General features: G+C 42.2%; 1 protein-coding gene across 2 annotated transcripts in view; it reads right to left on the bottom strand.

Annotated features, from left to right (window-relative positions):
- Positions 1 to 8,252, bottom strand: part of gxylt2 (glucoside xylosyltransferase 2) — a 51,664-nt gene extending 43,412 nt beyond the window's left edge. The window contains exon 1 of one of the 2 annotated variants that reach the window (XM_043708355.1): positions 7,542 to 8,252. In XM_043708355.1, coding sequence (XP_043564290.1) covers positions 7,542 to 7,798 — 257 coding nt within the window. In that variant the 5' untranslated portion in view covers positions 7,799 to 8,252. The remainder of the gene's footprint in view (positions 1 to 7,541) is intronic. The other variant, XM_043708356.1, reaches the window with a different exon arrangement.
- Positions 8,253 to 13,270: the final 5,018 nt, after the last annotated feature.

The following is a 13,270-nucleotide window of genomic DNA, read 5'->3' as shown; positions in this document are numbered from 1 at the left end:
CCATGTACATAGATCCCTGAAAGTTGCCATGCAGGTTGATATTGCTATTAAGAAGGTTTGCAGTGTGTTAGGTTTTATTGGCAGAGGGATTGCATTCCAGAGCTGTAATGTCATGCTGCAACTATACAAAATGCTAGTGCAGCCGCACTTGGAATACTGTGTACAGTTCTGGTTGCCTCATTACAGGAAGGATGTGGAAGCATTGGAAAAGGTGCAGAGGAGATTTAACAGGATGTTGCCTGGTCTGGAGGGAAGGCCTTAGGAGGAAAGGCTGAGAGACTTGGGTCTGTTCTCATTGGAAAGAAGAAGGCTAAGAGGGGATTTGATAGAGATATACAAGATGATCAGAGGATTAGACAGTGAAAGCCTTTTTCTGAGGATGATGACGACATCAGCTTGTACGAGGAAACATAACTACAAATTGAGGGGTGATAGATTTAAGACAGATGTCAGAGGCAGAGGCAGGTAGTTTACTCAGAAATTCCAATGTAGTTCGGATTAGAGTGGTGCTGGAAAAGCACAGCAGGTCAGGCAGCAACTGAGGAGCAGGAAAATCGACGTTTCGGCAAAAGCCCTTCATCAGGAATAGAGGCAGGGTGCCTGCAGAGTCAATTCCTGATGAAGGGCTTTTGCCCAAAACATCGACTTTCCTGCTCCTCGGATGTTGCCTGATCTGCTGTGCTTTTCCAGCACCACTCTAATCTAGACTCTGGTTTCCAGCATCGGCAGTCCTTGTTTTTCCCAAACCCAGCCACATTAGGGAGATTTAAACAATCCTTGGATAAGCACATGGATGATGATGGGATAGTGTAGGGGGATGGGCTTAGATTAGTTCACAGGTTGGTGCAATATCGAGGGCCGAAGCGCCTGTTCTGCGCTGTATTATTCTACGTTATATTTTCTATGTTCTATTATTCAAATGGTAATTTTAGTTTTGAATTGTGGATGTATAAAAGGATCCGGATGACTTTGTATACCAGTCAATGAGTTTGTCAATTAAAGTAGATAGGCAGGTGCAGCAAGCAATTACAAAGGCAAATGGTGTGTTGACTGTCATTGCAAGGTGTTTTGAGTTCAGAAATAGGGTTATCTTATGGCAGTTATACAGGGTTTTGGTGAGACCACACCTGGAGTATTGCACAGAGTTTTGGACTCCTACCATAGTTGCTTTGGAGGGAGTTCAGCAGAGATTCACTAGGCTGATACTGGGTACAGCAGGACTGTGGTATGAAGAGAGATTCATTTCACTAGACTTGTATTCACTTGATTTTAGAAGGTTGAGAGAGGATCTGATTGAAACATTTAAAACTCAAACAGGCTGGATTGACCTAAAAGCAGGGAGGATAGTTTCCCTGATTGGTAAATCTCAAATCAGGGATATAGTTTCAGGAAATGGGTAGACCATTTGGGGCTGAGATGAGGAAACATTTCTTCACTCGAAGGACAATGAACCTGGATAAATCCTCTACCCCAGAAGGTCTATTAAAGAAACAGATTGATCATTTTTTGGAGTCTAAAGGCATCAAGTGGTCTGGGGAGAAAGCAAGGATATGGCACTGAGATGGAGGATCAGTCATGATCATATTGAGTGGCGAAGCAGGTTCAAGGAGTCAAGTGGTCCACTCCTGCTCCTCATTCTCTGTTCTAATGTTTCTGTGATTATCAAAGCATGACTCAATGGGCTGAAAGCTCCTATGGCTTATGGTCTTATCCATGGATATAGTATGCTCAGAAACTTGCTTATCTAATGGAACAGAAATCTGTGCAGTAGTTGACTTTTCCAGGAAACTGACAATCAAACTGTGAAACAAGTCTGAAGATTTTTGAAAATGCAAGACTATCAACTTTGGAGACACTGCAAGGATGTGTCCGGACTGAAGGGCTGCTAACAGCAGAGTGTCTCCCAGGTCCACATCATCTAAAAGGTTGGTAAAGTCAGGGCAAAGATTTTCAGATGCTAATCACAGTTGACACTTGGTTTTATTTGGCTCAGGAGACTCCCAGTCGGAAAATGAAAACGCCTTCGGGATGTTTTCAAAGTATCCCTGAGGGGCAGCACGGTGGCACAGTGGTTAGCACTGCTGCCTCACAGCGTCAGACGCCAATTCCCACCTCAGGCAACTGTCTGTGTGAAGTTTGCACATTCTCCCTGTGGCTGCGTGGGTTTCCTCCAGGTGCCCCGGTTTCCTCCCACAGTCCAAAAAAAATGTGCAGATTAGGTGAATTGGCCATGCTAAATTGCCCGAAGTGTTAGGTGAAGGGGTAAACGTAGGGAAAGGGTCTGGGTAGGTTGCTCTTCGGAGGGTCGGTGTGGACAGAAGGGCCTGTTTCCACACTAAGTAATCTGTCGACACCTTGGAGTCCCTCCCTCGTTGCTCTCAACCAAAATGGAGGTGGTTCATTTGGGTAGAAAACAATAAAATTTCACTGGCAGCATGCAGAGGCAATAGAGAGAGCACAAATCTCCCAAACAACTCTCCTCCCCAACTCTCCAAGCATCATCAGCGCTGTGTGTATCACAGTCGAGAGATGGATTACGCATAGGACTTATGAGCCAGCTGAGAAATTGTTGAACTGGATGTGGAAGCAAGTCTTCGTCAATCTCGAGGACCTACCCAAGAACAAGGAGCTTCTAAATCCCACACGTCCAGTCATGCCTCCTTCACTTAAAGGCCTCCTCCTTCTTCCCCTATCTCCTAGAAACAGGCTGTCCCTGTTTTGTCTTATTACTGAAAGAGCATGGAGACAGAAGTGTTGCTGCATCACGGAACTACCTTTCCTCATACCCAACCCATTCTCAGTTGTCTCAATTACAGAAGACAACATGTCCAGCCTGTGTCTGCAGCCTCTCCGAATGCTGCAAGTGCACCTTATAAAGTTGGGGTTGTAAAGCGAACTAACACTTCTGCTACCCTGAGTTGGCTGCCTTCCCTAAATAAGATCACTGAGGAAATTCTCCATCAGCCTGTGTATGCCAAGAACCTAAGTTGCTGATTCCATCGAAAAATCTCAACTATTCATAGTCAGGTAGCCTAGGTTTGTCAATTGGGGATTATGCCAAAATTTTGAATGTCTTCAATGTATTTTAATCTTGCAAGCCATCTGTTGTACAGAAAGCCAAACTATTTTCTGCAAAATAATTTGCTGTTTTTAACTCCATTCACAATCTCAGACAGTCCCTAAGAGCTTTCTAGTCAATGAACTACTTTCGAAGTTCAGCCAACGTCATGATGTAAGAAACATAGTCGCCAATATCCACAAAACTCAAAACTTAGAATAAGGCAAACTGACCAGATCTTTTTGATTTTAGGTGTTGTTGAGTGATAAGTGTTGAGAAGGCCATCAGAATCATTTCAATAAAACAAATAACTTCAGATGCTGGATGTCTCAAAAAACAGAAAATTCTAGAGAAACTCAGCAGATCTGCAGCACCTGTAGAGTAAAAACAGAGTTAACCTTTCAAATCCAGTGACCCTTCATCAGAACTAGAATTATTTCACTGTTCCTCTTCAAGAAGCATCAAGGGATTATTTGTCGTAGCACAGCATCCAAAAAAGATGATCTCTGACATTGCAACACTTGTTTGATACTCTGAAGTGTTCGAGATTTCAGGCTGAAGTCCATGAAGGGTCATATAAGAACATGGTACATGGAATCCCTACAGTGTGGAAGCAGGCCATTCAACCCATCAAGTCCAGAGCAATCCTGTTAAGGGCATCCCACCCAGACTCACCTCGTCCCTGTAATCTTGTATTCACCATGGCTAATTCACCTAGCCTGCACACTCCTGTACACCATAGGCAATTTACCGTAGCTAATCCACCTCGCCTGCATATCTTTGGATGAGAGAGGAAACCAAAGCATCTGGAGGAAACCCACACAGACAAAGGGAGAACATGTAAACTCCCACACAAACAGCCACTGGAGGGTGGAATTGAGCCCAGGTCCCTGGCACTGTGAGGCAGCAGTGCTAACCACTGAACCACTCTGCTGCCCCAAAGAAAGAGTTCTGAAATATGTTAATGCTCATGTTACATTGAGCTCTACCCAATCAGATGCTGTCATTTTTTTTTGGGTGACGATACTGGAGACCTGCATGAATATCCAAAGAAAGCAGATATATTTTGAGAGTTGCTAATTTTGCCTGATTAATAATGTAAACTATACCTATTGCTATCACACAATAAACAATCTTGTTATGTCAGACAAATACAACACAGAGAGGAACTTGAACCCATCACCTCTTAAAGAAGCAAAATTGCAAGCAATGAACCAGATCTGACAACCTTGCAAGCCCAGTTGATAATAAAAGCGTGAGTAAAGTTGTAAGTCTCCTGCTTTCATTCTGTCAGAGTGCCAAAATTAATTATATGCACTATTGCTTGCTTACTGAGAAATATCATCTTTGTTTTTCAGAGGATTTGGCTTCCATTTCAAAGTGAAACAGGACTGTATCTGGGCAGCAGTCCGAAAATATTCATTAGTACACTGTTTGCCTGCCAACTTCCATACGGCTGAGGAGAAGCATTCATGAAATGCTTGGAAAACATTCAGTTAAAACATTCTGAAAAGGACAGTGATATTTTAAATGTAATATATTTCAGAGCAGTTAAGTTTCTTTTTAAATTAACCACTGTAATACCTTTGCAATGCATTGTATAATTATGAGTTGTATGGCATATTGCTCACTTTGTCAAATATAAAGATGTCTTTGTCCAATAATTAGAGTTAGAAGAGAACACAAATTATAATAAATGCATACATGCATGGAGTGGTGTAAAGGTAATATCATGAGAGTAGTAATCCAGAACCTCACACTAACGTTCTGGAATATGGGTTCCAAATCCACCATGCTCGAATTTGATAAATATCTGGTCTAACACCAAATGTATTGTCACTATCAATTGCCATATTAACCCATATAATTCATTAATATCCTTTAGGGAAGGAAATTTGTTATCCTGCAAGATCTAGCTTACATGTAACTCCAGATCCACACCAACGTGAAAGATTCTTAACTGGCCACTGGGCAATTAGGAATGGACAATAAATGCTGGCCTAGTCAACAATATGTGCATTATGAACAATTTTTTAAAATGTCAACATTTTGCATGTATAAAGTCTAATAACCTGTCACAACCCTCCACCCCACTTCAACTTCCTTCTCTCGGTTCTCTTTGAGTACGTTCCTCCTTCCCATATTCCTTTTGCAGTGATTTCCGGGCTCACACAACTCTGTTAAAATGTCCATCTCAACTCCTCCTCTTACAGCCACATGGCACCTGTATCTCCCTCAAACCCCCACAATCCTCCTGGCATACTCCCCCTTCCCTCCCACAACTTCTTACAGTTTCGCACCTCTGCAGCCCAGAGCACACCCTACAACAAAAACCCCAAAGGGCCCAGCTCTCAGCTGAAGCCCCAGCACTGATACCATCCCTGAAATCAATAGGCAAGGAAAGCTTCCCCAGCAATTCCCCCCCCCCCCCCCCGCATTTACTTTCCTAACTCATCCACCCATCATAGGTTGTTTATCCCATATGATTGCTGCTGTTAAGGTCACTCATGTGCCAGCAATGGAACAGATTATAAATGTAAGGGTGTTAGATTTAGAGTGGAAATTAAAAACAAATGTGAAACACAGCACGACACCATCATTCTGTGAAGGCTGCCATTGAGTCATTGACTGAATGCAAGGTATATTCCACCAGACTGCAATTTCAAGGACAATGTGTGCTTTGGTTCACAATCCCACTCATTAGTCCAATGAGTCCGTTGAGTCATAACCTGCAATAGACCTTGAGAAACAGAATACTACTGATATTAGGTTAGTATTTTAGAAACAGGTAAATACTGATGAATGCAGTTTATTTGTCTGAGTATTTGCTACAGTGACAAAAAAACTTCTACTTTTTCCAAACATTTTTAATACATTGACTTGAAATGAGATTTTGTTGTTTGCATTCTGAGAAATATTACCCATATTATGCAAATTATATGAATGAAGGAAATCACATTCTTCCCTCCAAATGAAAACCTTTCTGACATTTGATGGAGACTTTTATGTCCAACATGTTAGTTTGTACATGAAAGGTCAAGATTCTGGATTAGTGGTGCTGGAAGAGCACAGCAGTTCAGGCAGCATCAAGGGAGCAGCGAAATCGATGTTTCAGGCAAAAGCCCTTCATCAGGAATAAAGGCAGAGAGCCTGAAGCGTGGAGATAGAAGCTAGAGGAGGGTGGGGGTGGGGTGAAAGTAGCACAGAGTACAATAGATGAGTGGGGGAGGAGATGAAGGTGATAGGTCAGGGAGGAGAGGGTGGAGTGGATAGGTGGAAGAGGAGATAGGCAGGTAGGACAAGTCCGGACAAGTCATGGGGACAGTGCTGAGTTGGAAGTTTGGAACTAGGGTGAGGTGGGGGAAGGGGAAATGAGGAAACTGTTGAAGTCCACATTGATGCCCTGGGGTTGAAGTGTTCCGAGGCGGAAGATGAGGCGTTCTTCCTCCAGGCGTCTGGTGGTGAGGGAGCGGTGGTGAAGGAGGCCCAGGACCTCCATGTCCTCGGCAGAGTGGGAGGGGGAGTTGAAATGTACAAGAGTCAGTTTCATTTTCAGATTTGGATTTTATGTAATAGTGAACTAAACATTAAATCTTACAGACCTTTTGAAAGAAGTCAAGTCAGGAGGCTGGGTTCAAGCCCCGCCTACTCCAGAGGTGTGTAATAACATCTCTGAACAGGCTGGTTGGAAAATATCTGAACAGAAATTGAAAAATGTCAAAGTGTTGCAGCACCACTAGTGAGCCGAGATTGTAAGTGCAATGGGACAATGTTTACATCAGCAGTTTTCATTCCAGATGTCGACATTGGTGTACAACAGGACAGTTGATAAGGATTGAAGATAAGAACACGCAGATGTTAGCCTATTTTAACACCTTATTTAAATCTAAGGTAACGGGGATAGTTTACTCTGTAAAATGTACAAAATGACAGCAAGTTGATGTTTCTTTGGGGGACGACATATATCTGAAGGAAAACACTTCTTGCAACAGCAAAAGGAGCTCAAAATACAAACATCCACAAATATAGGCCAGATAACTGTCTCAGTTTAAACTTCCTGCAGTTAAACACAGTGCTCTATTTTAAACTGGCTATTCCCCTTTCCCAAAGCCTTTACAAATCACGAACAACCGCAAGGAACTATTATTTCAGATCTAAACAATCGAAAAGCGGGCGTTATTGTCACCCGTCCGCCAAATCGTGAATTTAAACATTCACACTGAATGTTTAAACTTTGGCACCGGTACATCTGTCAGACCACAGGACGGTGGGGAATGCACGGAAACATTGCTGCCATTCTCCAAACACTAGCTACACAAATAATTGGAGACTATGAACCACTTCTTGTCAACTCCAAACCATTTGCAGGAACAGTCCACCGTTGCTTCAAAGTCAGATGAGCCACTGATGCCCCGTGCAAACGGGAGCTGGCGACTTCTGACAGTGCCAAGCAGTGCGTTTTCTCTTCCTCCCAGCTTCTTACCTGTCACTGGCTGGCTTTTTCCGCCTTTTTGTCAAGGGGCGAGGCTGCTGGTTTAAAACGGGCCGATGCAGCAAGCGAAAAGCGGTGGGCTGGCGAGTCACCAGGCGACCCCGAACGTGCTGGACGGCTTTCAGCGCTGGCCCTTGATCTCTCCGAGGCGGTGGCTCAGTCGCCGAGTTGCCCAGCAGCAGATAGAACAGTAGGCGGCCAGCAGCCAGACAAGCAGCGATTACAGCCAACTTATAGTGAAGTTTCATTGTGTCTGCTCCCCAGATCCGCTCGCTTCAATCCACGTCATTTGCTGTGCACATTGTTGCCGTAAAGTTCTTCAAACTTTGTCGGAAATTAATTCCAGATTTCGCATTTTTTCCTTGGCCTCCTGGTTCGGTTTTATTGGTGCAGCGTGCACAGCGCCCCATTAAACGTAGCAAATCCTTCCCTCAGCATCCCGCAACGCTGTTGCACCCCATCATTAACAAAAGGAGAGCAAATTACATGTAATCCTTCGAAGGTTGTGGTCATTTTATCTTGTCTGGCAGCATTATGGGGACGGTGTTGTTTCACGTTGTCTGAAGTATATTGCAAATTGGGAGTTACAGATGCATTCAGTATTTGAGTACACGTGACAATAAACCCAATTCTAATTCTTTTGTGGATTTATTTCAAATTTCCAGCTGTTGGAAGTTCCTTCCTCTCCTCTATTAAAAAAATACTCGTTTTCCTTTGTCATGTTCAGCAGCATGACAGTGTAACTTCGCCCATCCTAAAAGTCAATAAAACTTCAAACGATTGGCACAGTTGCTGCTTACGCTTGGATAATGAAAGGCCAGAAAAGCTGGATGCATTCTCATCTTATAATTGAAGCCAATTCCAACGGAAATATATTATTGATTGTATATCAAAGAAAGATTGCAAATTTTGTTTAATGTGCAAAACATAAACCACGATAATCACGGAGGTATGTTTGCATCGCAAAGAGACAAAAGACGAGGAATATTAAACTGAAAGAAGTTAGTAAGCTTGAGGGATATTGGACTAGATTTTGCAGTTGCAATTATGGCAATTATAAGAAGTGAAATAAAGGTTGGAGCACATGCATGGGATTGAAGTAAAAGTTTAATATCATAAGTATTTTATTCCTTTTTATTATTTTAGAAATCTATTGATTCTTTTGCATAGAACTGAGAAATTTGATTCCAGTAGAAGAGAGATCCCTAAAACAAAAAAAATAATATTTCTATGTTTATTTCAGTCTGTAGCATTCTGTTCTTTAAACCATAGTGCAAAAGTATGTTAGCCTTTTCGTTCAGTCTTGCTTAAGGTGGACTCTGTTGAGATGTAAGTTCATGAGTGTATGGTTAGTGAACAGCACTAAAGTTCAACAGTTTGACAGAAAGCAAGAACAACTGAAAGAAATAATCACTATGAACAAATTATTCATGTGCTTGAGGTGCTAAAAGCATCTGGAATGGGTATATGAGTAGGAAGGGTTTGGAGGAATATGGGCTGGGTACTGGCACGTGGGGCTAGATTGGGTTGGGATATCGGCATGGACAAGTTGGACTGAAGGGTCTGTTTCTGTGCTGTGCATCTCTATAACTCTAATTGTCTGAGTGAAGTCCCTGAAAATGCCCCAGTCAGGTGTATTGTTCATAACAAGTGACTTTATTAGACCATAGAAACCCTGCAGAGCAGAAAGAGGCCATTCAGCTGATCAGGTCTACAAGGACTCTTCAAAGAGCATCCCACTCAGACCCCAGTCTTCCACCATACTCCTCCAACCCCATAACCATGATCAATCCACCTACCCTGGACATCCCCAGACACGACAGGGCAACTTAACATGACCAATCCACCTAAAATGCACATCTTTGGACTTAAGATATGACCATGCCAGGAATAGTTCTAATAACACATGTCAGTGACAACATAGGGAAACCTCAAAAGAAAAGAAAAAGGAAAGAGTGATCGTTGAAGGCCAGAAATTATGATGAATGAGCTAATGTCAAGAGAATAGCGTTGAAGTTTTTAACCCAAAGTTTAGACACAGTGCTCAACATTTTATGAGGTCCATCGAAATAAAGTAAATCATTTTAGCGTAAAAAAAGTCTTGTCAATAATCCACCCAGGACCGACCCTGAAAAAGGTATAAAGGAATGGACTTTTGGCAGGCCTCAGTACAGTAGGTGGTGAAGAACTCTCAAAGAGCACTCCATGCCAACACTTCAGAGTAGTTTGACAAATTATAAAATTCTCCTGCTTACTTTAAACCAGCACCACAGAAAAGATTTACACCATGCAATAATCTGTGAAAATTCAAGAGGCCAAGAACTATTTAAAGTAAAAATTAATAACTTCATTTCTTAGAGTATTAGAGAATAATTAACTAACAACCATTTACAACTCCTTCCTCTAACCAATCATTTACTTTCCCTTCTATAATACTAGTGATAAAACCACCAAGATTTACCAAAATTCAAGTTTTCAAAACCAGCCAGATGTCGGATCTTCTATTTAGATTTTAGATTAGATTAGATTACATTACTGTGTGGAAACAGGCCCTTCGGCCCAACAAGTCCACACCGACCCGCCGAAGCGCAACCCACCCATACCCCTACATTTACCCCTTACCTAACACTACGGGCAATTTAGCATGGCCAATTCACCTGACCTGCACATCTTTTGGACTGTGGGAGGAAACCGGAGCACCCGGAGGAAACCCACGCAGACACGGGGAGAATGTGCAAACTCCACACAGTCAGTCGCCTGAGGCGGGAATTGAACCCGGGTCTCTGGTGCTGTGAGGCAGCAGTGCTAATCATTGTGTCACCCAAATCTTCCTGTGTCTTTTTTTCTTCTTCTTCGGGATTATGTTTAACGGGTCACGGATTGATAAAGGTACCTTTAAGAGCGATTTTTTTTTCAGGCAGTCTCTACATGAGGGTGGTGAGACAGTTCTCCTTTCAACTGTTCAATTTTCCCTGGGTCTTGTACTCCCAAAGCATCAGATTGTGTCATTGGCTTCCAAGTCTGTCAATATATTAAATTCAAACTTGATTGTAATTTGGGAAATTTTTGGGGGGTATAATTTAAACTGATTGGCTGAATTCAAATCTGTTTTGTTGTTTCCAGGCAACCCAGCTAATCTGGCTTTTGACCAAGTGTTACATTGTTACCTTATTGAGAACACTTGGTGCTGTCATGGAGTTCTGCGAGCTTCTAACTCTCTTAAAGTTACAGTATACCCACATCTTCTTAAGGTTATGCATTGAAATAAATAAGAACATCATGGAAAAATATTCATTTTAATGGAATTAATTGTAGCAGCAACAGACAAATTAAGGAGAGACCGTCGTTCGAAATCTCATTTAATTTGTACCAGTAATAGTTCAAACTTTTTCCTGTACAGATTGCCTCGTGTATCTGCCACATGTACACCAAGATAAATAAAAGCAGAGTTGGCAATTTTAAATGGTAAATTATCTAGTGGGTATTCCCTGGCAGGTTTATTGATAGCAAAGATCTCACTTCTGCTAAAATTCAATTTATAGTTTTGGACTTTTCCACCCCTTGTCTATTTACCCTAACCATGTCCATCATGATTTTATAAACCTCAACCTCTGACACTCCAAGGAAAATAGCCCTAGTCTATTCAGCCACTCCCTATAGCTCAAATCCTCGAACCCAGGCAACATCCTTCTAAATCTTCCTGAATTCTTTCAAGTTTCACAACATCCTTCCGAGAGCAGGGAGACCAGAATTGTACACAATATTCCAAAACTGTCTAACCCGTATCTTGTACAGCTGCAACATGACCTCCCAACTCATATACTCAATGCACTGACCAATAAAGGAAAGCATGCTAAATGCCTTCTCCACTATCTTATCTGGTTGCGACTCCACTTTCAAGTAACTATGAAAATGCACTCCAAGGTCTCTTTGTTCTGCAAAAAACCCCAGGACCTTACCATTGAGTGTACAAATCCTGCCCTGATTTGCTTTTCAAAAATGCAGCATCTCAATTATCTAAATTAAACTCCATCTGCCACTCCTCAGCCATTTGGCCCATCTGATCAAGATCCTGTTGTACTTTGAGGTAACCTTCTTTGCTGTCCACTACATCTCCAATTTTGGTGTCATCTGCAAACTTACTAACCATCCCTCCTATGTTCACATCCAAATCACTTATACAAATGACAAAAAGTAGTGGACCCAGCACTGATTCCTGGGGGCACCCCGTTGGTCACAGGCCTCCAGTCTGAAAAACAACCCTCCTCCACCACTCTTTGTCTTCCACCTTCGAGCCAGCTTGTATCTAACTGGCAGTTCTCCCTGTATTCCATGAGATCTAACCTTGCTAAGAAGTCTACCATGAGGAATCTCATGCTTCACTGAAGTCCATATACATCATGTCTACTGCTCTGCCCTCATCAATCTTCTTTGTTATTTCTTCAAAAAAACTCAATCAAGTTAGTGAGACATGATTTCCCAAGCACACAACCGTGTTGACTGTCTCTAATCGGTCCATGTCTTTCCAAATACGTGTAAATCCAGTCCTTCAGGATTTTCTCCAACAACTTGCCCAATATCAGGCTCACTGCTCTATAGTTCCTTGGTTTGTCCTTACCACCTTTCATAAATAGTGGCACCACATTAGCCACATTAAGTCTTTCAGCACCTCATCTGTGGCTATTGATGGTACAAATATCTCAGCAAGGGGCCCAGCAATCACTTCCCTAGCTTCCCACAGAGTTCTAGGATACACCTGATTTGGTCTCGGGACTTATCCACCTTTGTGCATTTTAAGATTTCCAGTACCTCCTCCTCTGAAAATGGATATTTTTAAAGATGTCACTATTTATTTCCCCATCTTCTGCATCTTCCATATTGCTCTCCACAGTAAACACTGATGCAAAAAACTCGTTTACTAACTCCCCCATCTCCATATAGATGGCCTTGCTGATCTTTGAGGGCCCTATTTTCTCCCTAATTCCCCTTTTGTCCTTAATGTATTTATAACATCCCTTTGGATTCTCCTTAACTCTATTTGCCAAAGCTATCTCATGTCCCCTTTTTGCCCTCCTGATTTCCCTCTTAAGTATATTCCTACTGCATTTATACTCTAAGGATTCACTCGATCTCTACTGTCTACACCTGACCTATGCTTTCTTCTTTTTCTTGACCAAAACCTCAATTTCTCCAGTTATCCAGGATTCCCTACACCTACCCGCCTTGCCTTTCACCCTAACAGGAGCACACTGTCTCTGGGCTCTCATTGTCTCATCTTTGAAGGCTTCCCATTTTACAGCTGTCCCTTTACCTGTGAACATCTGCCCCCAATCAACTTTTGAAAGTTCTTGCGTATTACTGTCAAAATTGGCCTTCCTCAAATTTAGAACTTTAACTTTTCGATCCGGTATATCCGTTTCCATCTCTATTTTAATTCTAATAGAATTATGGTCGCTGGCCCCAAAGTGCTCCCCCACTGACTCCTCAGTCACCTGCCCTGCCTTATTTCCCAGGCGAAGGTCTAGTTTTGCACCTTCTCTCATAGTTACATCAACATTCTGAATCAGAAAATGTTCTTGTATGCACTTAACAAATTCCTCTCCATCCAAGCTCTTAACAGTATGGCAGTCCCAGTCTATGTTTGGCAAGTTAAAATCCCCTACCATAACTACCTTCTTATTTTTACAGATAACTGATCTCCTTACAAATTTGTTTCTCAA

This window comes from Chiloscyllium plagiosum, chromosome 18 (assembly GCF_004010195.1).
Source record: "Chiloscyllium plagiosum isolate BGI_BamShark_2017 chromosome 18, ASM401019v2, whole genome shotgun sequence".
NCBI lineage: Eukaryota > Metazoa > Chordata > Chondrichthyes > Orectolobiformes > Hemiscylliidae > Chiloscyllium > Chiloscyllium plagiosum.
The sequence above is the reverse complement of the archived record's forward strand: the minus strand, read 5'-3'. Positions and strand labels throughout refer to the sequence as shown.